The sequence below is a fragment of the Globicephala melas genome, chromosome 11 (assembly GCF_963455315.2).
Source record: "Globicephala melas chromosome 11, mGloMel1.2, whole genome shotgun sequence".
Classification (NCBI taxonomy): Eukaryota; Metazoa; Chordata; class Mammalia; order Artiodactyla; family Delphinidae; genus Globicephala; species Globicephala melas.
In genome coordinates, this window is record NC_083324.2 from 3,883,964 (window position 1) to 3,910,098 (window position 26,135).

Sequence of the window (26,135 nt, forward strand, 5' to 3'; positions counted from 1 at the left end):
GTTGTCATAAATGGCCTTTATTATATTGAGATATGTTCCCTCTATACCCACTTTGATGAGAGTTTTTATCATGAATGGATATTGTATTTTGTCAAAATGTTTTTTCTGAATCTATTGAGATGATCATGTGATTTTTGTCCTTACTTTTGTTAATGTGGTGTATCACATTGTTTGATTTGTGAATGTTGAACCATCCTTGCATCCTTAGAATAAATCCAACATGATCATGGTGTATGATCCTTTTTACATATTGTTGGATTTGGTTTGCTAATATTTTGTTGTGGATTTTTGCATCTATATTGATCAAAGATATTGGCCTGTAATTTTCTGTATTTTGTAACATCTTTGTCTGGTTTTGGTATCAGGGTAATGGTGGCCTCATAGAACGAATTTGGGAATGTTCCATCCACTTCCATTTTTTTTGGAATAGTTTGAGAAGGATAGGTATTAGTTCTTTATGTGTTTAATAGAATTCACTTGTGAAGCTGTCCAGACCTGGACTTTTGTTTGCTGGGAATTTTTTAAATTACAAATTCAGTTTTACTACTAGTGTTCTGTTCAATGTGTGTTTCTTCTTGATTCTGTCTTGGCAGGTTGTATCTTTCTAGAAATTTTCCCACTTAGAAGATTCAATATTGTTACATGTCAGTTATTTTCAGATTGATGTATGGCTTCAGTGCAATCCCAATCTAAACTTCAGTAGGCTCTTTTAGTAGAAATTGACTAGCTGATTATAAAATTTATATGGAAATGCAAAAGACCTAGAATAGCCAAAATTTTTTGAAAAATAGCAAAATTGGAGAACTTTACTTGATTTCAAGATTTTCTATAAATTTACAGTAATTAAGACTAGTTTATTATCAGCAGAAAGACAGACATATAGATAACTGGAACAGAATAGAGTCCAGGATCAGAATCATGTGCATATAGTCAGTTGATGTTCAACAAATGACAGGGTAATTCAATTTGGAGGGATAGTCATTTCAACAAATGGTGCTGGAACAACTGAATATCCATATGGGGAAAACATAGAATTGATCTTTGCAGCAACAATAATTAATTAACAATAATTAATTCAAAGTGGATCATAGATGTTAACTTAAACACTTCTAGAAGAAAACATAGGAGAGGAAATATTCGTGATTTTTGAGGCAGACACAGATTTCCTATAACAATAAGAAATAATGAAAATAAAAATAAAAGAAAAAATAATGGACTGTACTTCACCTAATTTAAAAACTTCTGTTCTTTGGGGGGAAAAAAACTTTAAGAAAAAACACACAAACTTGTAGAAAAATATATAAATTTTTAGAATAACTAAAGAACTCTTACAACTCAAGAAGAAGACAAACAACCCTATTTTTTTTAATGGACAAAATATTTAAATAGATATTTTGCAAAATAAGATATATAGATGGTAAAAAAAGCACATGAAAAGATGCCTAATATCATTAGTCTTTAAGGAAATGCAAATAAAACCCACAAATGAGATACTACTAGACACCTCCTAGAATGACCAAAAAAAATTTTTAACTGAAAATACCAGGTACTGACAAGTATATGGAGCAACCAGAGCTGTCATACGGGTGGGCCAAAAGGTTCGTTCGTTTTTTTTCCTGTAAGATGGCTCTAGTAGCACTTAGTTGTCCTTAACTTCATTCAAAACAATTTTGTTAGATTGTATGTGACAGCCATGATTGTATGTGACAGCATTTACAAAAAGACATCAAAATTGGTGAATTTTTTATTTTATGCACATAATGTAACTTATGCCTCATTTGCTACTGAGAATCTTTCTTTTAGTTAAGCACCAATCCGGCAGTACCATATGAAGCTTAGGTAGGAAGTGGACAGAGAGGGAGGGCTGCATACAGTGAAAAGAGTGAATGAAAAAGGAAAAGGAAAGAGTTAGAGGAAAAGTTGTAGTCATTATTGGCATTTAGAGACTTACTGCAGGCCCCTCAAAAAACAAATTGGTGAATTTTTGTGTAGCCATTTTAATATTGAAGATGGGGGGAAAAAAGCAACATTCTCGGCATGTTATGCTTCATTATTTCAAGAAAGGTAAAAATGCAACTGAAACACATGAAAAGATTTGTACATTGTATGGAGAAGGTGCTGTGACTGATCGAACATGTCAAAAATGGTTTGCGAAGTTGCCTGCTGGAGATTGCTCGCTGGACTTTGCTCCATGGTCGGGTAGACCTGTTGAAGTTGATAGCGATCAAATCGAAACAATAATTGAGAACAATTAATGTTATACCATGCAGGAGATAGCTGACATACTCAAAATATCCAAATCAAGCAATGAAAATCATTTGCACCAGCCTGGTTATGTGAATCGCTTTGATGTTTGTGTTCCACATAAGTTAAGCAAAAAAACCTTCTTGATGGTATTTCCACATGCGATTCCCTACTGAAACATAATGAAAATGTTCCATTTTTAAAACAAATTGTGACAGATGATGAAAAGTGGATACTGTACAACAATGTAGAATGGTAGAGATCATGGGGCAAGCAAAACGAACCACCACGAACCACACCAAAGGCTGGTCTTCATCCAAAGAAGGTGATGTTGTGTATATGGTGGGGTTGGAAGGGAGTCCTCTATTATGAGCTCCTTCCGGAAAACCAAACGATTAATTCCACAAGTACTGCTCCCAATTAGACCAACTGAAAGCAGCACTCGACGAAAAGCGTCCAGAATTAGTCAACAGAAAATGCATAATCTTCCATCAGGATAACGCAAGACTGCATGTTTCTTTAATGACCAGGCAAACACTGTTACAGTTTGGCTGGGAAGTTCTGATTCATCCGCCGTATTCACCAGACATTGCACCTTCGGATTTCCATTTATTTCAGTCTTTACAAAATTCTTTTAATGGAAAAAGTTTCAATTCCCTGGAAGACTGTAAAAGGCACTTGGAACAGTTCTTTGCTCAAAAAGATAAAAAGTTGTGGGAAGATGAAATTATGAAGTTGCCTGAAAAATGGCAGAAGGTAGTGGAACAAAAGTGTGAATACGTTGTTCAGTAAAGTTCTTGGTGAAAATGAAAAATGTCTTTTATTTTTACTTAAAAAAACAAAGGCACTTTTTGGCCCACTCAATACATTGCTCGTGGGATTGTCAAATGGTACAAGAACTTTGGGAGTCACTTTATTGAAAAGATTTCTCATAAAGTCACACTTTTTTTTTTTAACGTCCCTATTGGAGTATAATTGCTTTACAATGGTTTGTTAGTTTCTGCTTTATAACAAAGTGGATCAGATATACATATACATATGTTCCCATACCTCTTCCCTCTTGCGTCTCCCTCCCTCCCACCCTCCCTATCCCACCCCTCTAGGTGGTCACAAAGCACCGAGCTGATCTCCCTGTGCTATGCGGCTGCTTCCCACTAGCTATCTATTTTACGTTTGGTAGTGTATATATGTCCATGCCACTCTCTCACTTTGTCACAGCTTACCCTTCCCCCTCCCCATATCCTCAAGTCCATGCTCTAGTAGGTCTGTGTCTTTATTCTCGTCTTACCCCTAGGTTCTTCATGACCTTTTTTTCCCCTTAGATTCCATATATATATGTGTGTTAACATACGGTATTTGTTTTTCTCTTTCTGACTTACTTCACTCTGTATGACAGACTCTAGGTCCATCCACCTCACTACAAATAACTCAATTTCGTTTCCTTTTATGGCTGAGTAATATTCCATGAATGGATAAACAAGATGTGGCACATATAAGTCACACTTTTTATATGACCAGAGGAAGGAGCCAGGTTGAGGAGTGGGCTGCAGACCCCAATCGGTGAGGAGTGGCTGGAGGGCCTGGGATGGTTCATCCTGAACCCAAAGCCTCAAGGAAGCTCATCACTGTCTCCATCTCAGCAGGGCTGTCCCAGGGCCTGAGACCGTAAAAGAGAAGTCAGACAGTTTTCAGCACCTTTCCATTGAAATAAGGTGGTGTTTCTTAGGCTGAAACCCAAAAACATAGTGAGAAATCTGCCTCTTTGTCCAAAGACCAATGGGAGCAGAGGTAGAGCCAGCAAGGTGTCCACTCCTCAAGATATAAACATCCACTGAGAGAATTCTGGTTCTTGTCAACATGGCAAACTGGCATGGACTGCTGGCTACTTCCCTGCAAATCAACCCCAGAGAAACTGTGGAAGCAAAAGAAAAGCATGGATACCAAGACCTAAATCCTTTGAGAAAACCCCAGAAGGCTAAACATGTTTTGCAGTGGTTTATGTGGGTAATGTGGGTGGCTGCAGCCTGAGGAGGACAGGAGGTGGAGGTGGCAATGGAGGATAGTGTGGAATCCTTTCAGCTCTGTCTTGCGTCTCCTCAACATAGCTTTGGGACAGTCTTCACCTGCTTCTTCACTGTAGCAACAACAGCAATAGGCCAGGCCACTAGTACAGGTGCAGGTGGTGATATTGAAGGAGTGTAAAGGCCTTGTCCATTAGGATGTTGATGAAAGCTGGTGCTAACTGGCCAGGTGTCAGATGCTGACTGACCAGGTACCTTTGGTCATTCATGCCTTCTCCCGTTCCCCTCTAGACTTCAGGGGCTTCTGGTTACAAGGCAAGGAAAAGCCCCCTTAGATGGTGCTGCTTCCCCCAGGGGTTTTTAAGGTCATAACTTATCCAGAGGATTTGCCTGGTGGGGTGACAGCAAATCTGAGTATTGAAGTTCTGTGGCATGTGTGGCTCATCCCTTTACAACTCTGACGTAATGGGACCTGTCCCTTTATACTTCCCAAAACACATAATCAGAGTAGCTGACATGATCGAGGAAATTGGAGCTCAAAGGCCAAGATAACTAAATATATAAGAAGAATCATTTACTGCAAAAGAAGATGAGAAACTGGACAAGAAATACCATTTGAAGCAGGACTGTTGGTAAGACCAGAAAAAAGTAAGCACAGTCAGTATACCTAAGTACATAGGGAAATGTATTAGCAATATGAAATAAGTAAAAGAAATCACAAAAAAAAGTGTAAATTCTAAGTTTAAAAAGTATGATAGTTTGGGCTTCCCTGGTGGCGCAGTGGTTGAGAGTCTGCCTGCCGGTGCAGGGGACACGGATTCATGCCCCGGTCCAGGAAGATCCCACATGCCGTGGAGTGGCTGGGCCCATGAGCCATGGCCGCTGAGCCTGCACGTCCGGAGCCTGTGCTCCGCAACGGGAGAGGCCACAACAGTGAGAGGCTCGCGTACCGCCAAAAAAAAAGTATGATAGTTAAAATGAAGAACATGTATAAGATAAATGATGAAGAACCAATTAACAGGTTGGAAGATCAAACTGAGGAACTCTCCAAGAAAGCATCAGGAAAGGCTGATGATATATAAAACCCATTGAAAAGATGTGGAGGATAAAAGTGCCAAAACCCAGATTATAAGAGAAAGTAACATGAGAAAACCATAATTCAAAGAGTCATGTACCACAATGAAAAGTTCATTGCAGCTCTATTTACAATAGCCAGGACATGGAAGCAACCTAAGTGTCCATCAACAGATGAATGGATAAAGAAGATGTGGCACATATATACAATGGAATATTACTCAGACATAAAAAGGAACAAAACTGAGTGAGGTGGATGGACCTAGAGACCGTCATACAGAGTGAAGTGAGTCAGAAAGAGAAAAACAAATACCATATGCTAACACATATATATGGTATCTAAAAAAAAAAAAAAAGGTCATGAAGAACCTAGGGGCAAGATGGGAATAAAGATGCAGACCTACTAGAGAATGGACTTGAGGATACAGGGAGCGGGAAGGGTAAGCTGGGACAAAGTGAGAGAGTGGCATGGACATATATACACTACCAAACATAAAATAGAGAGCTAGTGGGAAGCAGCTACATAGCACAGGGAGATCAGCTCGGTGCTTTGTGACCACCTAGAGGGGTGGGATAAGGAGGGTGGGAGGGAGGGAGATGCAACAGGGAAGAGATATGGGAACATATGTATATGAATAACTGATTCACTTTGTTAGAAAGCAGAAACTAGCACACCATTGTAAAGCAATTATACTCCAATAAAGATGTTAAAAAATAAGAGAAACTAACAGAAAATAAAAGTTGAGAGGAGGGACTGTTTGAAGAAATAATGAAGATTAATATACCATCTTTAAGAAAAATGAAAGACTTTAGAATGAAAGGAATAAGAGTACCAAATGGAAGAGATGAGGAAAATCCCAGACAGAAACATATCAGAGTGAAATTTGAGAAAATAAAATTCTAAAAGAAACCAGGTAGAGAAGGAAGACCACCTACAAAGGAGTAAGGATCAGACTGACATCAGATTTTTCACAGCAACACGAGATGCAAGAAGAATGAAGTGATATTTTTTAAAGACTTGAAGGTAAAGTACTTAAGGGTAAGAGTAGATGAACTAAAGGGACATGCTCATGTGACAAAATATTTAGCTGTTTAGGAGGTAGAGTAGGTAAGTATACTGATAAGGTAAGAATTAATAGGAGACACAAATGGAAGGAGGCCGAGTAGGAAGAACCATGAATCTGTCTCCCCACCTGGACCACAATTGCCCTGGACCTGATGGCTTCAGTGGTGAATTCTGTCACACATTTAAAGAATCAATAGTTCTCAAACTTTCCCCAAAATCTGAAAAGGGAACACTTTCTGACTCATTCTATAAGGCCAGCATTACCCTAATACCAAAGCCAGACAAAGAAATGACAAGAAAAAAAATCCTTATGAACATCAATGCAAATCCTCAACAAAACACTAGCAACACAAAGTTTAGCAGCATAGCAAAAGGATTATACACCATGACACCAAATGGGATTTATTCCTGGAATGCAAGGATGGTTTGACATATAAAACTCAATCAATGTAATACACCACATTAACAGAATGAAGGAGAGGGAAACCCACATGATCATCTCAATTGATGCAGAGAAAACATTTGTCAAAATTCAACACCCTTTCATGATAAAAACACTCAGCAAGGGCTTCCCTGGTGGCGCAGTGGTTGAGAGTCCGCCTGCTGATGCAGGGGACACGGGTTCGTGCCCCAGTCCGGGAAGATCCCACATGCCGCGGAGCAGCTGGGCCCATGAGCCATGGCCGCTGGGTCTGTGCGTCTGGAGCCTGTGCTCCGCAACGGGAGAGGCCACAACAGTGAGAGGCCCGCGTACCGCAAAAAAAAACCCAAAAAACAAACACTCAGCAAACTAGGAATAGAAGGAGACTACCTCCACATAATGAAAGTCATATGTACAGAAAACATATTCAATAGTGAAAGATTGATAGCTTTTCCTCTAAGGTCAGGAACAAGGCAAGGATGTCTGCTCTCACCACTTGTATTCAACATAGTACTAGAAGTTCTAACCAGAGCAATTTGGCAAGAAAAATAAATAAAGAGCATCTAAATTGGAAAAGAAGAGATAAAATGATCTCTGTTCACAAATGATATGATCTTGTATGTAGAAAATCCTAAAGCTTCTACCAGAAAAAAAAACCTTTCAGAACTAATTAATGAATTTATCAAAGGAATGGGATACAGTCAAAATGCAAAAGTGTTGCATTTCTATACACTAACAATGAACAATCTGAAAAGGAAATTATAAAATCAATTCCATTTACAATAGCATTAAAAAGAATAACATGCAGCACTTAGGAATTAACTTAACCAAAGAGGCGAAAGACCTATACAATGAAAACTATAAAGCCTTGCTGAAAGAAACTAAAGACATAAATACATGAAAACACATTCCACGTTCATGGATTGGAAGACTTAATATGTCAGTGCTACCCAAAGTGATGTAAGATTTAGTGCAATTCCTATTACCCCAATGACATTTTTCCAGAAATAGAACAACCCATCCTAAAATTCATATGGAATCTCAAAGGACCCCTGAATAGCCAAAACAATCTTGAAAAAGAACAAAACTGGAGGACTCATACTTCATGATTTCAAAACTTACTATAAAACTACAGTCATCAGAACAGTGTGGTACTGGCATAATGATAGACATATAGACCAATGGAATAGAGTAGAAATCCCAGAAGTAAACCCTCACCTATATGGTCAAATGATTTTTAATGAGGGTGTGAAGACCATTCAATGGGGAAAGAACAGTCTTTTCAGCAAATGGTGCTGGGAAAACTGGATATCCACATGCAAAATAATGAAGTTGGACCATTCCATAACACCATACTAAAAAACTCAAAATGGATCAAGGACCTAAATGTAAGGCCTAAAAAAATAAAACTCTTAGAAGAAAACACAGGACAAAAGCATCATGATATTGGACTTGGCACTGATTTCATAGATATGGCACCAAAGGCACATGTAACAAAAGCAAAAATAGACAAATCAGACTTCATGAAAATTTTAAAAACTTTGTGCATCAAAAGACAGTATTCACAGAGTAAAAAGTCAGTACACAGAATGGGAGAAAATATTTGAAAATCATATATCCGATAAGGGATTAATATCCAGAATATATAGAGAATATCTAAGAGAACCTCATTCAAAATTGAACCAAGGACCTGAATAGTCATTTTTCCAAAGAAGGCATACAAATGTCCAATAAGCACATGAAAAGATGCTCAACTTACTAATCATTAGGGAAATGCAAATCAAAACTACAACAAGATACCACCTCACACCCAGTAGGAGAGCTCCTATCAAAAAGCCAGAAAACAGCAAGTGTTGGTGAGGATGTGGAAGCATTGAAATCCTTGTTTACTCTTGTTGAGAATGTCAAAGGGTACAGCTGCTATGGGATAGTATAATGGTGCCTCAGAAAATTAAAAATAGAATTATATATTCCAGCAATTCCACTTCTAGGTACATACCCAACAGAATTGAAAGCAGGGTCTCCAAAAAACACCTGTACACTCATGTTCATAGTAGCATTATTCACAATAGCTGAAATGTGGCAGCAACCCCAGGGCCCATTGACAGGTGATGGATAATCAAAGTTGTGGTCTGTACACATGATGGAATATCATTCAGCCTTAAAAAGGAAGGAAATTCTGCAATATGCTACAGCATGGATGAACCTTGAGGACATTAAGCTGAGTGAAATGAACCAGTCACAAAAACACAAATATTGCATGATTCCGCTTATATGAGGTACTCAGAGAAATCAAAATGGTAGAGACAGAAAGTAGAGTGGTGGTTGCCAGGGGCTGTGGGGAGGGCAATGGAGAGTTAGTGTTTAACGGGGACAGTTTCAGTTTTACAAGGTGAAGAGAGTTATGAGCATGGATGGTGAAAATGGCTGCACAACAATGTGAATGTATTTAATACCACTGAGCTGTACACTTAAAAATGCCTAAGATGGCAACTTTTATGTGTATTTTACCTCAAAAAATTATTTTTAATCCTGCAGCAAACATTTTTCTTAGTGGAGACACTGTAATGCATTCTCTGTAAAGTTAGGAACAAGATAAGGATACTACAGTCAACAGCACTGTATTAGAAATCCTGAACGCTATGTGGAAAGAAAGAGAAATAAGAGTGTCATAGTCCGTTCAGGCTGCTCTTACAAAATACCGCAGAGTGTATGGCTTAGACAACAGACATTTATTTCTCATCCTCTGGAGCCTGGAAGTCCAAGGTCAGGGTGCCAACATGGTTGGGTTCTTGGTGAGGGCCCTCTTCCTGGGCTTGGCCTTACTTGGTGTGTGCGCACAGAGAGAGATCGCTGGTCTCTTCCTCTCACAGGGGCCCCAATCTCCTTAGGGGGCTCCACCCTCATGACCCCATCTAAACCTGCTTACCTCTAAAAGGCCCACCTCCAAATATCATTGCATAGTGGGTTAGGGCTCCAGTGTATAAACTTTGGGGAGAAACACAAATGTCCATAGCAAAGAGATACAAGGATGTGAAAGGAAATTATAAAAACATCCATTATTTGCAGGTGATTCAGTCATCTGCATGGAACAACCAACCAAGAATCAATAGACAAATAACAACTAATATGGATTCACCAAGATGCTGGACACAGGAACAACACATAAAGTCAACTTCTCACAGTGAGAAGCAGTGGGCCAGGTTGCACGCACAGCGACGTGGGGGTCATAAACACACAGCTCGAGTGGATGAGAACCAGCATGAGATGCACAGCACAGCGGCATTAATGCCAGGAATAAACTGAGGCAGGAGGAAGACAGAGCAGGGGGTTTGCATGAGGGAGGATGGAGCCTCTCTGCTGAGAGCCCAGGAGTTCTCTGGAAGATGCAGGATAAATCCAAGGCTCCCAGTTGCTGAGGCCCCTGACATCCCTCCCCCAGAACCTGAAAGTGTCTCCCCCTTCAAAAAACAAAACCCTGTGCTCCTCCCGTCCAAGCCTTTGGACAGTGGGCAAGCAACTTTGGTCCCTGGGCCTCCACTTCCCCCTCTGTAAAGTGGGGATAATCACAGTAACAACCTTCCAGGTCTGTGGATGGATTCTGTATGATAATGCAGAGGAAAGACTCAGCTCATGCTCAGCAAACGTGAATGAGAATAACTATTTATTAATAACTAGGTGATTGAAGAGCCCCCACCCCATGCCAAGCTCCAGTGCAAGGCCCACTGCTGGCTGTCTCCCAGTCTCCAGCTCCATCAAGGGTTAAGGAGCTTGGCTGGCTGCTGGGGAGCACGAATAAAGCACCAGCCCAGCAGCAGCTCCCTATCTCTGAGCCATCTCCTCCCGCCCCACAGCTCGAGACTGCGGAAATGAAAGCCCCTCTAGGCAGAAGCTCCTTCGCCAGCTGCATCACAATGACATTCCCCACCAGGGAGATGGGGATAGGCGCCCTCCCTGGCTTCCCCAGTTCTGGGGCTACAGGGACGGTGAGCTGCCCCGGAGCTGTCAGTTCACATGTGGGAGAGAAGTTGGGTCGTTCTGTTCCTGTGGGGTTGGAGGAAAGCGAAGTGGGGAGGGGGGAGCTGGGAGGGGTGCTGACAGGTTGGGGAGGACCCAGTGGGTGCACCCCAGGCACTTGGGGTCTCAGAGAACCAACACATGCTGCCAAGGACCTGCAGGTGAACACCCACTAGTGAGCTGTGAAAGCCATTTAATGAGTTGTGTTCTGCATTTTTAAAAAGAGAACTGAAATAGAAAATAGGGTGCATTGCAGATAATAAAGCCACAAGCTTTATTTCAGTCACCTTGAGTGCAGTGGCCAAAAACTGCACTCAAGGTGGGCCTTGGGCCAGAGCCCACTTGCCCCGGGCCCGTGACCTCGGATGCATTGTGCCACCTTCCAGGCCTCTGTTTCCTTATCTGTTCGTGGAGAAGAGTAGCACCCACACCTCGGTCATTGTGAGAGACGAAGGAGGGGTTCGGGAGAGCTCAGGGAATGTGGAGCCGCCATGGCTGTTGGCTCTTTTAATCCTCATGTAAAATGTCTTTCTTCCCTGGGAGATGGGTCACAAAAAGCTGAAAGCCACTGGATTTGAAGACTGAGACAGGACCTGTCTACAGCAAGAATTTGGGGTACAGGGGGGCTGCTCTTAGTAAATCAGAAGAGAGGATCCTGAGGGGAAAAGGAAAAGCCAGAGTCCCCAGAGGCAGGTCCGTGTGTGCACAGCCCTCCACAGCCTACACCTCCCGCCATATGTTGAGGATGACTTTGCCCAATCAGAAGCCCTCACCCTGTGAGGTCTCCAAATTAATGAACTTCTTGCAGACTCTGCACTGGGAGCCGTCCTCATATGCCCCCGTTAAGGCCTGACATTAGGCCCAGGAGGAAGGGGCTCTCATTCTCTCCAATTTTTTAAAAAATAGACTCTGTCTTTTAGAGCAGTTTTAAGTTGACAGCAAAACTGAGCCCAAAGTACAGAGAGTTCCCATTTACTCCCTATTCCCACCCGGTCCCCACCACACACACAAGCACAGCCTTCTTCACCATCAACATCGGCCCCCAGAGTGGTGTATTTGTTACAATTGGTGAACCTACACTTACGCATCTTTATCACCCAAAGCCAGTAGTTTACATTAGGGTTCACTCTCAATGATGCACATTCTGTCGGTTTGGACAAAGATGTAATGATGTGTATCCACCATTATAGTGTCACACAGTGTAGTTTCATTGCCCTAAAAATCCTCTGTGCTCCACCTGTTCATCCCTCCCTCCCCTCAAGCCCTGCTATCCGGGGGTTTTCCTTTTCCAAAATGTCATATAGTTGGAATCATACAGTTTGTAACATTTTCAGATTGGCTTCTTTCACTTAATAATATGCATTTAAGGTTCCTCCATGGCTTGGTAGCTCATTTCTTTTCTTTTTACTCTTTGTTATGTCAGTGACCCTGCTGTTCAGAGTTTAACTATGGTATTAATGCTATAATGTACTAATGCTTTTTATTTTTTAAATTTATTTTTAAAAAATATTTATTTGGCTGCGTCAGGTCTTAGTTGTGGCATGTGGGATCTTTGTTGCTGTGTGTGGGAGCTTTGCTGCGACATGCAGGATCTTTTACTTGTGGCGTGCAGGATCTTTAGTTGTGTCATGCAGGATTTTTCTTTTTTTTCTTTTTAGTTGCAGCATGCGGGATCTTTAGTTGCGGCATGTGTTCCCTAACCAGGGATCAAACCTTCACCCTCTGAGTTGGGTGCGTGGAGTCGTAGCCATTGGACCACCAGGTAAGTCCTGTAGCTCATTTCTTTTTAGCACTGAATAATATTCCATTGTCTGGATGGACCAGAGTTTATTCATTCACCCAAGAAGGACTTAGTTGCTTCCAAGTTTTGGCAGTTATGAATAAAGCTGCTATAAATATCCATGTGAAGGTTTTCATTTATGTTTTGAAAATATAAGTTTTCAACTCATTTGTGAAAATACCAAGGAGTGTGATTGCTAATCCATATGGTAAAAGTATGTTTAGTTTTGTAAGAAACCACCAAACTGTCTTACAAACTGGCTGTACCGTTTTGCATTCCTACCAGCAATGAATGAGCGTTCCTGTTGCTCCATATTCAGTGGAGCATTTGGTCTTGTCAGTGTTCTGCATTTTGGCCATTCTAACAGGCGTGAAGTGTTATCTCATTATTGTTGCTGTTTTTTAATCATTTCCTTCATATAATCATAATCTATTATTTATTTATTTATTTTTGGCTGTGTTGGGTCTTCGTTGCTGTGTGCGGGCTTTCTCTAGTTGCTGCGAGTGGGGGCTACTCTTCGTTGCGGTGTGCGGACTTCTCATTGTGGTAGCTTCTCTTGGTGCAGAGCACAGGCTTTAGGCTCTTGGGCTTCAGTAGTTGTGCCACACGGGCTCAGTAGTTGTGGCTCATGGGCTCTAGAGCGCAGGCTCAGTAGTTGTGGCGCACAGGCTTAGTTGCCCTGCGGCATGTGGGATCTTCCCGGACCAGAACTCAAACCCGTGTCCGCTGCATTGGCAGGAGGATTCTTAACTACTGCGCCACCAGGGAAGTCCCTGTTGTTTTAATTTATGCTTTCATAATTTCATATAATTTGCATATAATTTTGAGCGTCTTTTCATATGCTTATTTGCCATCTGTATATCTTTTTTGGTGAGGTGTCTGTTCAGGTCTTTTGCCTATTTTTTAATCAGGTTGTTCATTTTGTTGTTACATTTTAAGAGTTATTTGTGTATTTTGGATAACAGTCCTTTATGTGTCTTTTGCAAATATTTTCTCCAGTGTGACTTGTCTTTTCATTTCTCTTGACATTGTCTTTTGCAGAGCAGAAGTTTTTAATTTTAATGAAGTCTAGCCTATCAGTTATTTCTTTCATGAATAGTGCCTTTAATGTTGTATCTAGAAAGGTATCACCATACCCAAGGTCATCTAGATTTTCTCCTGTGTTATCTTCTAGGAGTTGTATAGTTTGCAGTTTACATTAGGTCAGTGATCCATTTTGAGTCAATTTTTATAGAAGGGTGTAAGATCTGTGTATAGATTTTTTTTTTTTTTTGCACATAGATGCCCAGTTGTCCCAGCACCATTTGTTGAAAAGACGGTCTTTTCCCCATTGTGCTGCCTTTGCTCTTTTGTCAAAGATCAGTTTATTATATCTTTGTGGATCTGTTCCTGGGCTCTCTTTTCTGTTCCACCGATCTGTCTGTTCTTTTGCCAGTACCATCCTGTCTTCATTACTGTAGCTTTAGAGTAAGTATTGACCTTGGGTAGTATCTCTGACTTTGCTTTTCTATTCTCTTCATTTTTTAGAAGTGGAAATTGAGACACCAAAAAGTCAAGTAACTTGCCCCAAAATGCACAGTAAATGGCAGAGCCAGGATTTGAACTCAAGCCTTTTGACTACAAAGCTTGTGCTTAGGACAGAGATTAAAACACTGGAAATGGGAAAAGAGAGACAGAGGGGAAAAGAAAAAAACAGGGAAGGAGAGGAGAATGTCAGAAAAAATAAAAAACAGCAATTTTCCCCACAAATACTAACCTGGGTCTCTCCTCCTCCAAAGCTGGGAAGAACAGTCTGGGGGCAAGGTGGGCGCAGGGAGAGTGTGGATGTGTTTTGAAGATCTGGAAGCCAACAGGATTTCCTAACGGATTGGATTTGGGCTGAGGAGAGAAGAGGGACAGTGGACATGACTCCAGTGTTCCGGAAGGATGGAGATGCTATTGCAGTGGGGGAGGCTGCAAGAGGAGCCTGCCTGGGGGTGGGGATTAGGAACTGGTTAGGTTTGTGTTCATTAGAGACGCCCTGTAGTCACCCAGGTGGAGAGGACTGATGCCACCTCCCCCAGGTTCCCGTGCGGCATGTCACCTGTGCAGGTGAAAGAAGGAGGAAGGAGACCTCTCTGCTCAGGGAGGAGCTTTCGGAGACGTGAGGCACTGGAGGTGCAAGCTGTAAAGGAGGTTCCAGAAAGGATCACATACCTTGACAGTTGGGGTATGATCAGATCCTGGGGTTTCCCAGCCTGAGACCCGGGACCCTTCTGCAAGCTGGCCTGGGGGTTGTGTGGGGAGGGAGGTCAGGAGGGGACTCCCCGAGGATGGCTGGGATTCTCACCTCGCTAGTACTTTCAAGGACACTTGTCAGCTGTGTCACCAGTTGTAAGCAATTCATTTTAGGTGGAAGCAGACAGGGCACAGGGTGAGAAAGGTACTCCTTCCATCCTCTTCCTGCCCTCCCGTTACATCAAGGAGAGTCTTGGGTGGGTGCTACGCCATCTTTAAAACCTCTCTGACACTTGCTAATCTCCCTTCTTAACCAAGGGACGGGGTCTGAAGCTCAGGGCCTTTGCAGGCAACAGTGTTTGGCTAGAATTTAGCAATGTCGCTTTACGTTCTGTCTCTCCAGTCTACTGTGACCTTGTACGTATGGCAAATTAAACAGTGATCGAAGTTTCTTTTAAATACATCTAAGTTGAAAATGTGAATGGGTCTAGTAATGGACATTCAATAAATAAACGTGGCAAACATCATTGAGGTGATGTGTAAATACCCAGCAATTGGGAAACGTCTCTTAATTAGTGTGTTTGTAGGGTTGCTGTGAGGTTTGTCATTTTGTTTGGGGCACGTGCTGTGTCTGCCTCTGTCTGTGATATTTGCTCCCTTCTTCCTTCTCATCACCTGGCCATTTCCTCTAGGAAGTAGGAACAGGTGGGATCCAACCTTTGCTCCCCCCACCGCCAACTTCGCTGGGCTCTGGACCGTCTGAGAGCCTCAGGTCCATGTCCTGTGGTCCCCAGTCCACTGGGGGGCGTCTCCACATGGCGCGACCTGCCCACACTCACACTGACCTCACTCCTTCCACCCTGGTCCTTAGGGGTCCGGAGCAGCGCTGCGTAGTTGCCCGTCTGCCAGGGCTTCCCGCGTCGAGGCCGCCCTCTGCGGGCCATCTGTCTGCCCTCTGCCGCTCAGCAGCCCTGGGATATGGGGACCGACACTGAGAGGTGACAGGGCTGGTGAGGTCCCCTGGCAGACGGGCAGCTGATCCAGGGTGACACTGATAGTGGTGCCGGGCTGGGCCCCCAGGCCTCAAGAAAGAACCACGTGGGAAGGGCGGGGGAGATGAACGGAGGTGGGGGCCTCAGAACTGTGCCTTTCCCAACCCCGTGGCTACGGGGGTGCCATGCCCCTTCTGCTTGCAACCCCCAGTGGTAAGGGGCTCACTCCTCCTGGCCGCCTGTGCCCTCCCTGCTCCACTCTGCCTGAGACAAAGCTCCTCTTCCTCACCCTGTGAATCCAACGCCTGGCGAGGTCTGACGCTGCCCTGTGGACCCCCAGACCTGCCTGCTGCCCTGCTCTGGGATAGCACCTGGGGCCTCTCTGACCTCTACAGAACCAGGAGGCTTTTCTGAACTCCAAGGTCTGTGACTGTAGCTGGAGAAGCTCTAAGGTGGTTTGCAGAATAAAATGAGGACAGGGCTGCGGCCACTTGTCGATGTGTATATTTCAGGCTGGTGGGCTCTGCGTCTACTTAGCCTCCCCCCACTCTGCCCCTACAGCGAGGCCAGCCCGGGGCACTGTTTCCAAGGTCTGGCTCTTTTAAATTTAGCTGCAGGAAAAAGCAGTTTGTGCGAGCCTGGACCACGGAGACAATCAGCAACAGGAAAAAGTCATCCGAGGGGAGTTTTCAGTGAATTATGGAGGCATTGTTCCTGCGCCCAAGGAGCCGGGGCTGCTGGTCCAGCCTCGCTGACCCAGCCCAGGCCTCTGGGGCCAAACACTGCCTGAGCTGCGTCAGGACAACACAATGTAAGAGTCTGAAGGCCAAAAAAAAAAAAAAAAGAGCAGAGGAAGAAAAATACTGGAAATTCCCTGTGTCCCAGCGATGGAAGAGCCTTTCTTGAAAATCAACAGCGAGGGAAAGGTTGCTGCCCGCCCAGGCGGGGGGCCTCAGGAACAGGAGGAAGTCACAAGCGATATTTTGAGATATTTTCAGTCTGGTGTGATGCCGGTCGATTTTCCAAAACATGAGGGCCTCATGCTGGGGGGGAGAGTTGAGGTTGGACAGGGGTTGACCGGGGGTGGGGCCAGGCTCAGGATGGGCCAGGACGAGGACATAAACAGAAGCTGACCCAGTTGGAGAGCTCTGGTGTCCCAGCTGGCTGACATGCAGGCCCCTCGAAGCCCTGGGAGACCCAGGGGGTCTCCCATTGATCTAGAGGCCCTTTTGGCTCTCACCTTGATGAGAGGATCACAGATGAATACTGGGATCCCCTACACAGAAAGCCTGATAGGTGGCCAGGCAGATTCCACTTGCTCACCTCTTCCGATGGGGCGCTCACTACCTAATATCAGCCTAACCCACTTCTGCATGGCTCAGCCTGGGAGAAACAATAGCAATGCTTCTGGAGGAGACACAGTGGTGAACAAAATAGACAAAAATGTGTGTGCTCATGGAGCTGACATTCTAGTGAGGAGACATAGACAATATACAAAATTAATAATGTTTATAGCATGTTAGAAATCATAAGCACCATGAGAAGATAAAGCAGGGAAAGGAGCAGGAGGTACTTGAGATACAATTTGAAAAAATAGGGGGTTAAAGAGAAAATTCCTCTTCACTCTCAGCTGGGACCAGCCCCCACCCTGCCCCTGGGCCCATAGCCCATCTGCTCCTTGAGTCCTGGGATAGCCTTGCTCTGCTCCAGGCTGAGCAGGGCCAGCTACTCATGGGAAGGGAGCTCCAGCCCCCTCCTCACCCCTCTGCAGCGGGTCAGAGCTGAATGCCTTCCCCAGAAGTGGGAACAGCACTTTAAATCCCTTCCCTCTATGAATGCACCTCTGTCCCAATTTAGCTGTTTTAGAAGCTGTCCCCCGTTACCTCCCCCTGAGCCCCCCGACTTCTGACGCCATGAGCGGCCAAGAAGCCGTGCCTCCTCTGTCCAAGGTGCTGTGCGTGTGCCCACCCAAGATGAAGGATTTGCATTTATTCCTCTTGCTTCCTCTTGTGGAATTCTTTTTGGCACAGAGGTGGACCACTTATGAGGCAAAGAGTTAATAGTAACATACAAAGAGTGCCTAAAAATACACAACAAAAATAGAGGAAGGAATACAGGCAAAGACTCTGATCAGGCAATTCGCTCCAGAAATGCAAATGGCCAATAAATAAATGAATGCAGAGCCGCTCCGCGCTCAGGCAGTGGTGGAGACACAAACAAAAAGAACAGTGAGATGCCATTTCTCTCCCATCAGACTGGAAAACAATATTAAATATTGATAACATCCAGTGCCAGCAAGGAGGGGGGCAGTCAAGCAGTTTTGACACTGCTGGTGGGAGTGTGAGTTGCCACAGTCTTTTGGGACAGTAATCTGCAGTTTCTATTAAAGTTTAAAATGTGTGTGCCCTTTGATCCAGCAAAACCATACAGACACATAGGTGATAGGTACAAGGGTATTTGTTCGAAAAAAGGCACGTACTAAGTGTTGATCAATAGGGCAATGCTTGAATGAATCCTGGGACATTCATTCTATAAAATATTTGGCAGCCATATGTATGGACCTGGAACCGTGTTTGTGTATATTACTGGACAAAAAACAAGTTGCAAAGTCAGGTACATGGTGTGATCTATTTTTGTAAACATGTTTTGAAAGAGCAAAGAGTAAAATGGAAAGAACTATTCACCAAACTGCTAACATTGTTTACCCCAGGGCAAGAGGATCGTTAAGGGCAAGATTGTTATATTTTTATGTCACTTCTGTATTGTTTGACTTTCACAGTCAGTTTTTATAGCTCCAATAATTTAAGTAGTAAATACTTTTTCTTAAAAGCCATTTTGAGAGGTTCTTATGAAGGTCTGCCCATAAGAGGAGGTCATCGTCTCTCTGCCGAGCTGGGAGTCTGGCAGACCCTCCAAGGAGTATTCCGGTGTCCACGCCTCACCTCACATGAGCAGGCATCCCGCTGCTCACTGAGCCTTGTGGGTTCTCCCTGCCTCAGTTTCCCATATCTGCCTCTTCCGTGCCTCATGCTACCTTCCCTATTCTGTGAATAGTGCTGGTTCCAGAAACTGTGTCGAAGGGACTGGGCTGGGTTTCCTGATCCTGGTTAAAGATTTGGGAGACCAGGACAACAACTAGTTTCCACCTTGCATGCCAGCTCTGAGCAGTGGCAGAGGCTGCTATGCAGAAAGGGATTCTGAGGCCGTTTCTAGGCTCCACTGGCAAGGGTGCTGTGATTGATTAGCAATGTCTGCTCTTGTCAGGGGACTGGTCAATGGAAGCACCAAAGTCACTGATGGTCCATGCTTGGTCTAGGCCAGTGATTCCCAGCCTGAAACATGAACAGGAATCACAAGGGATCTCGTTAACACGCAGATTCAGGTCCAACAGGTCTGGGGCAGGATCCAAGAGTCTGCATTTCTAGCAAGCCCCCAGGAGATTCGGGGCTGCTGGTCCGAGGACCGCCCTTTGGGGAGTGTAGGTCAAGGATCTTTGCAATCTCCATTCACAGCTACCTGATCTTCTCCCCCAAGTTTTCACACATTTGCAAACAGAAGTGATCAAACCCACCCCCACTGTCCAGCACTTTATTTATTGTTTATTTATTTATTTATTTATTTTTGGCTGTGTTGGGTCTTCGTTTCTGTGCGAGGGCTTTCTCTAGTTGCGGCAAGCGGGGGCCACTCTTCATCGCGGTGTGCGGGCCTCTCTTTGTCGTGGCCTCTCTTGTTGCAGTGCACAGGCTCCAGACGCGTAGGCTCAGTAATTGCGGCTCACGGGCCTAGTTGCTCCGCGGCATGTGGGATCTTCCCAGACCAGATCTCGAAGCCGTGTCCCCTGTATTAGCAGGCAGATTCCCAACCACTGCGCCACCAGGGAAGCCCTGTCCAGCACTTTTTATATCCATCACATCTCTGATTCTTGGAACAGCCCAGGTTATTATTATCTTCCTTGATGGACGAGGAACAGGAGGCCCGGGAGGGGAAAGAAGTCACCCATGGTCCCCCAGCCACTGGTGGCAGATTGATCGCCCACCTCCCTCACCCCCAGCCATCTCCTTTCTGGAGCCAGAAACCACCCAGAAAGACCCTGCTGCTCCCTGAAAGCCCTGTGTTCCCTGCCATAAATAAGTCCCCGGCTGCACCCAGGTCCCTCCCCTTCCCTGGGCAATGTTTCACAGCAGGCTGGGGCTGGATGGGAGGCTTGCCGACAGCATGAGTTATGGGCTCCGGGAAGCCCATTCGTCACTGAAGGGAGAGAAGTTAACTCGAGCTTATTAAGTCTACAAGTTTATTATTCACATTGATCACCCAGCAGACAGCACCTGCCACCCCACCCTGGAACCGCAGTGCATTCTGATCACAGGATGGTGTTGTGGCTAGGGAGACTCCCGAGTCCCCAGGAAATGCAGGTGGAGCACAGCCACCTCCGCTGCCCCTTCTAAGAGGCAAGGAGGGTTTCTCATCAGTGGCTTGTCACTCGTCTGCTCCCCACACATCTGCCAGCCCGTGTTTTGGGCCAGGCTCTGAGCCGGGAGCTGGGACGCCAGGGATGCACAATCTGACCCTGTCTCCACCATCACGGCAAAGGAGGCAAAGGAGGTGGGACAACCTGGTGGTTGGGAGCCCAGCCTTGTGGTCTGCCCGGTTTGATCTCCAGTTCTGCCACTCAGCAGCAGGTGACCTTTCATTTAAGTCCTGTGACTTTTCAGAGACTCCATTTGTCATCTGTAAAGTGGGGACATGCTCATTCATTAGACTAATATTTATTGAGTCCCTACAGAAGCGAAAGACTTGCTGCCCTCAGAGAATTTGTGTTTGGAGATGGAGACAGGCATAAAGCAATTGAGGAACATAAATAGAGTCATTTCAGATAGTGGCGAGTGCCAGGAAGAAAATAACCTGGGTCGCCCGGTGGAGAGTCACTAGCAGCGTTGAGGGGATATGGGTGGGGTGCCCTGGCCTCTCCAAGAAGGTGGCGTTTGAGCTGAGACCTGAATGACGGGCAGGAGGCAGCCAGGGAGAGAGCTGGGCCAAGGGAGAGGGAGAAAACTGCAAGGACACTAGCCGTGCTCGGGCAAAGATGTGCATGGGGACAAGAGAAGAGGCCGGGGTGCCTGGGAGTTCAGTGAGACGGTGGGGAGGAGAGAGGCGGGGGCCAGCAGCTGATGTAAGGACTTCAGATTTCATTCCACTGGCTGGTTTTAGGTTAAAAGAGTTGTTAGGGATATACCCATACTTGACCTCCCTCCATGGGTGTTATGAAGTCCAGTGGACACTGGGTGCCACGGTCTGATCCCTGTTTCAGGACAGTGCCCCCTGTCCCTCAGCTGCAGTGATAATGGCTCCTAATGGCTGACAGCTGCTGCCCCTCTCCTGGGCATTGCCCTTGGCTGCCACCCTTCTCCAGGGCCCCCTCCCCTCAAGGTGGGGCTAACTCTGTGGTGCTCTTGGCACTCCAGAGCTGCGCCGAGGCCAGTCTCCAGCCAGGGCCACAGCCTCGCTTGGCGTTTTGCCTTTGCCCTCCCTGTATCCCTCACTCCTGCTGAGAGCACTTCTTCAATAATTCACATACACCTGGGTCCCTGACTTGGGCTCTGCTTCTAGGGGCCCCAACCTAAGACACGAGGATAGATCCAGCAGTGACTGTAAAGGCTGGACCCAAGGCCTGCCATGCGGTGGTAACTCAGGGTGAGCACCTTGTCTGGTTTCACCAAGTCATCCATGGTTTTAGCACTGAAAGTCCTGCCTTCCAGGAAACTCCTTGGTCCTGGGCAAACCAGGATGGTTGGTGGCTGGTAACTGCTTAATAAGGTTCATTCATCCATTCAGCAAATACCACTTGCTGTGAGCGTGTGCCTGGTTCTGTCAGTGGAGCCATGGCAAGGTCCAGCCTCACGGAGCTCACGGTCCAGCTGCAGGAGGCTGGCAACATCATCAGAGGCTCACTCAGGCCTGCAGGTCAGGAGAGCAGTCCTTAAAGGGGGAGGAGTTGCCACCCAATGAATGGGGAGGGGTGTTCAGGAGAGCACCCACCTCGGGGAGCTGATGGTCAGGAAAGCCCAGAGCTTCAGATCTCCAAATGCAGAGAGAGGCCACGAGAAGCAGGTTCTGGGGTGCCACCAGCCATGCCCTCAGCTGCTCCAGGAAACAGGAAAGCCCAGAATGCCTGCAAATCAAAAACTTCTTTGGGGAGAGCCCTCTGGGGCCACTGAGGCTCCTGGGCCATCAGTCAAGGCAGTTAAGACAGGACTGGGAACCTCCCGTGAGCCCCACGATAGCCCAGACAAGTGGATCTAGTATCTCCATTTTACGGACAGGGAAACCGAGGCTTAAAGAGGAGTCATCACTTGCCCAAAGTCACCCAGCCAGTGAGTGGTGCAGCCTGGGAGGGGTCCCAGGGCTCTCAGGCTCCACAGCCACTAGGCCACCTCATTAATTCCAGAAGACGAGGAAGGCATTACAGCCTACATTTGATTCATCCCTTTCAACACTCCCCTTTCATCCACTCTCTGATTCTAGGGGGAAGTGGATGAAAGTGCAGGTCCCAGAGCCAGCCTTTCTGGGTCCAGACTCCAGCCCCATCATCCCTCTCTGCGCCACAAGGGCCTTGTCTCTCAAAGACGGGATCACAAGAGCACCTCCCTCCAAGGCTTGTTGTGAAGATTAAACGAGTTAATATATGGACAGCACTTAGAGCAGAGACTGGCACACTGTCTCAGCTATTATTGCTATTTTTATTACCATGATTTAGTACAAGCAAGTCATAAAAATAAAACATTGGAAACAACCTAAATGTTCAGTAGTAGAGGAGTTATTAAGCAAACCATGATTATCTATTTCAGTGGACACAACATTGATTAAGACAGGTGGCCTTGGCACAGAAATAGACAACTAGACTAAGAGAACAGAATAGAAAGTCCAGAACTAGACCAACATGGGTGGCATCACCAGATTTATGACAACGGAGACACTGCAGTGGAGTGGAATAAGGATGATGAATTTTAAATAAATGCTGCTGGATTGGTTGAATATGCACATGAGGGAGAAAAGATCCTTGACCCCTACCTCACACCATACGCCCATATCTGCTTCAGTGAACTCCAGGCAGCCATCATCTTGACCAGAACATTGGATCTGTGTAAGTTTCCCTAGTCCTGCACTTTGAAGAAGGTAACCTTATGAGAAAATGTGAGAACTTGGAATAATAAAGCCACTTCAAGAGCATGCACAGACACTGATGAGGAAGGCAAGGTGAATTTCGGTGGCATCAGTGGCTTCATGTGAATGAAAATTTTGGTTGTGATGGTTGTCCTTTCAGTAAAGTGACAGACAGTCCTTTATTTTGAAGTTTTCTCACAAAATTCACCCAGTCCAAGGTAATCACAGGAGTAGGAAGATGAAATTTAGGCAACAAGTAGTCAATAAGAAAGTTCCGATTTCCTTTGGAGAAAAAGGAAAACATGTTTTGTTGTCCCCCGACAGCGAGATGGAAAAAAAATAAAATAACCAAGGGAAAAGTCACCCCACGCTTTCCTTGTGGCCGTGGGCCCCCACCACCGTTGGCGCCGCGAGGAAGTCGAAGGTTGAGTGAGCAAAACATGTTTTCCTTCGGCAGGACGTCTGTAGGAACTGTTGGAATCAATTATTGGGAAACACAAAAATAAAATAAACTTCAGCCTGTGGTAAACATTACCCCTTCTTTCAGGGATCAGGAAAACAAAGGTCAGGATTGGGGTCAACATGGAACAGTGGGCCAGCACGCCAAGCAGGAAGCCACGACCTGGGCTTTGGTGAGGCCTGGCAAGGCGGGAGCCTTCCTGAGCCTCAGTTTACCCAGCTGCAAATTCATGATCAGGTGTCCATCTCACAGAGTTGGGAGAACTCACTGCTCAATGAATGTGTACTTGGCTCCTACTCTGTGCCAGGCTGTGGGCTGGGCACTCGGAGGTGCTGTTTTTGCAGTGCTGGTGTGCACAGGGCCAGCTTCACGAGTGTGTGGCCATCACAGCCACATGGGGACCCACACTCAGGAGGGCCCCGTGCTTGGTTTAAACCCCCATGTTCTACTGTCACCATTTGGAATTCTTAATTTTTAGACGAGAGGCACTGCATTTTCGCTTTGCACTTGGCCCCACAATTGCACGGCCGGTCCTAGCTGTGATGCTTTTCGCTTGTTCCCTGAGTGTGTCTGACCCCCCAGGTTCCCTCCAAGGCTTGGCACAAAAAGGGTGCCCATAAATGGGGTTGAAATGAATGTCAGAGGAAAGGCCGGGGGTTATAAATACTGCTCTACCACCCGCCCCACATGTGCCCTGGTCACAGGGAACCCCTCAAACCCTCATCAGTGCTGCGACTGCCACTGTTTGGGGGGAAATCATCTCCATTTTGGTTGGGGAGATCCTGAGTTAAGTGCAATGGGAAAAGCACCAGCCGTGTGGTTACGACAGACCTGGGATCACAACCGTCTGCTGCTCGATGCCTATGTATTCCCAGGCAAATTTCTGGGCCTCAGTTTCCTCATCTGTAAAATGGGTATAATCATACCTGCCACACAGAGTGCCTGTGGTGATTAAACATAACATGTCAAGCACCACAGCTCCACCAGTTTGAGGAGGCACCGAGCCCACATCTATGTAGGCAGGAGTGTCTGCAACCTGAGGGAGGCAAATCATCCTCGGACTTTAAGAGTTTGAGTGGACCCCAGAGCAAAGTCTGGATGCTGCTGCCTGTTCATTAGTAAAGTGTGAACAAATTTTATTTATAGTTAAACATTAAACTGTCAAGTCAGTGAGGTTAGACCTTCACAAACAATAAAAGACATCAAATTCTAACTGATGGCCTGCTTTGTGCCAGATACTTCTTCACTAGTAATACTTAGGAATAATATCTAACATACTGAGCGCATGTTACATAACAGACACCGGGCTAAGCACTGCAGGGTCATCATCTTACTTCATCTCCCCTAGTGGGCACGTGCGGTAGGTGCTAGAAATGCCCCATCTTATAAATGAGGGGGATACCCAGCGGGACAAGGACTTGCCAGGAGGTCAGGGCTGAGAGATGGGGCGGGGGTTGGGGCTCAAACCCCAGTGTGTAGTCCACACCTTCGTCCCAAACTCTGAGCTGTCAGGCTTTGTCCCCAGTTCACACTGTGAGATCATCAGAATTTGTCAGACCATGTGCTGAAGGTCCCCTCCCTCACACGCTGTCCCCTCCCTAGGGGCTCCCCTGAGCTGGAGAGGATCAGGCTCCAGCCTGTAGCCCCCCTGCCAGAAGGCAGCTAGGAGGCAGCTCCCGCGGGGTACCATGCGTGCTGACTGCAGCCTCTTCTAGAAGGATGGAGACCCCCAGTTGTGGGGCAGTGCACTGGTGCCCAGGGTGCTGAGTGTTTTCATGGTGTCGGATTCATTTCTCTAAGTGTCTGGATTTCAGGTAGAGGAAGCTCACCCCAGAAGTTGATGGTGTCCATGACAGGTGGTCACATTGCCTCTGGGTCCCTCCGCACGGGTGCACACGCGCTTATTGAGCTAATTAACATGGTCCTTGCAGAGCCGCTCCCCCCACCTCTGCCACCAGCCGGCAGAGGGGCAGAGCTCCATTCCGGAAAATAAATCAGGAGTCAGGCCTGGTGGCTCATCCAAATGCCTGTTTTAAAATCGCCAGCCTTGCTGGTGCATCCTGGAAGGTGACATTGCCACCCACATTCCGCAAAGATGTCTCACAAGGGGAGGAGAGCCCTGTGAGGACATGAGCTCCCTGTCCCTGGGGTAAGTCAAGAGCAGGTAGGAGGTCAGAGGTCGGAGAATGGAATCGACTGCCTGGCAGGCCTTCCCAGGGCTGCCCCAGCTTGGCAGGGCAGGGTGTGGACATGCTCATGCCCCCTCAGACACTCCTCCACACCCTGAGATTATCAATGGACAGGCTCTCAGCTGATGACCCAGTTGGAACTTCAGGCTTTTTGGCTGGAAAGGATCCCTGTGCTCCTCCCAGCCCAGTCTCCACTCACAGTGCGGCCTCCACAGCCTCAATCCCGTGTTTCCCCAAATGAAGACTCTCCACCTTGACCTCAGGGAGGCTTAACTCACTGGGCCTGGAATGGGGTTTTGGAGTTCGCGCTTTAACCAGTGCAGAGGGTGCTTCAGTCCAGGAAGTTTGTGTTCACCTACGTTAACCCAATGATGTGGCCGATGGCAGTGGCCTTGACAAAGCCTTGGAGATTTTTCAGAAAGTCAATCACCTTTTCTCATCTGTGTGCGAGGCCCTTTTCAGCTCTTCGGAAGACTAAGGAGAAAGGCACAGG

The 26,135-nt window shown here is 45.9% G+C and overlaps 1 protein-coding gene across 1 annotated transcript in view; it reads left to right on the forward strand.

The window, feature by feature from the left end:
• Positions 1 to 25,119, forward strand: part of C11H3orf20 (chromosome 11 C3orf20 homolog) — a 73,109-nt gene extending 47,990 nt beyond the window's left edge. The window contains 1 exon segment of the mRNA XM_030840858.2: positions 25,056 to 25,119. Coding sequence (XP_030696718.2) covers positions 25,056 to 25,119 — 64 coding nt within the window.
• Positions 25,120 to 26,135: the final 1,016 nt, after the last annotated feature.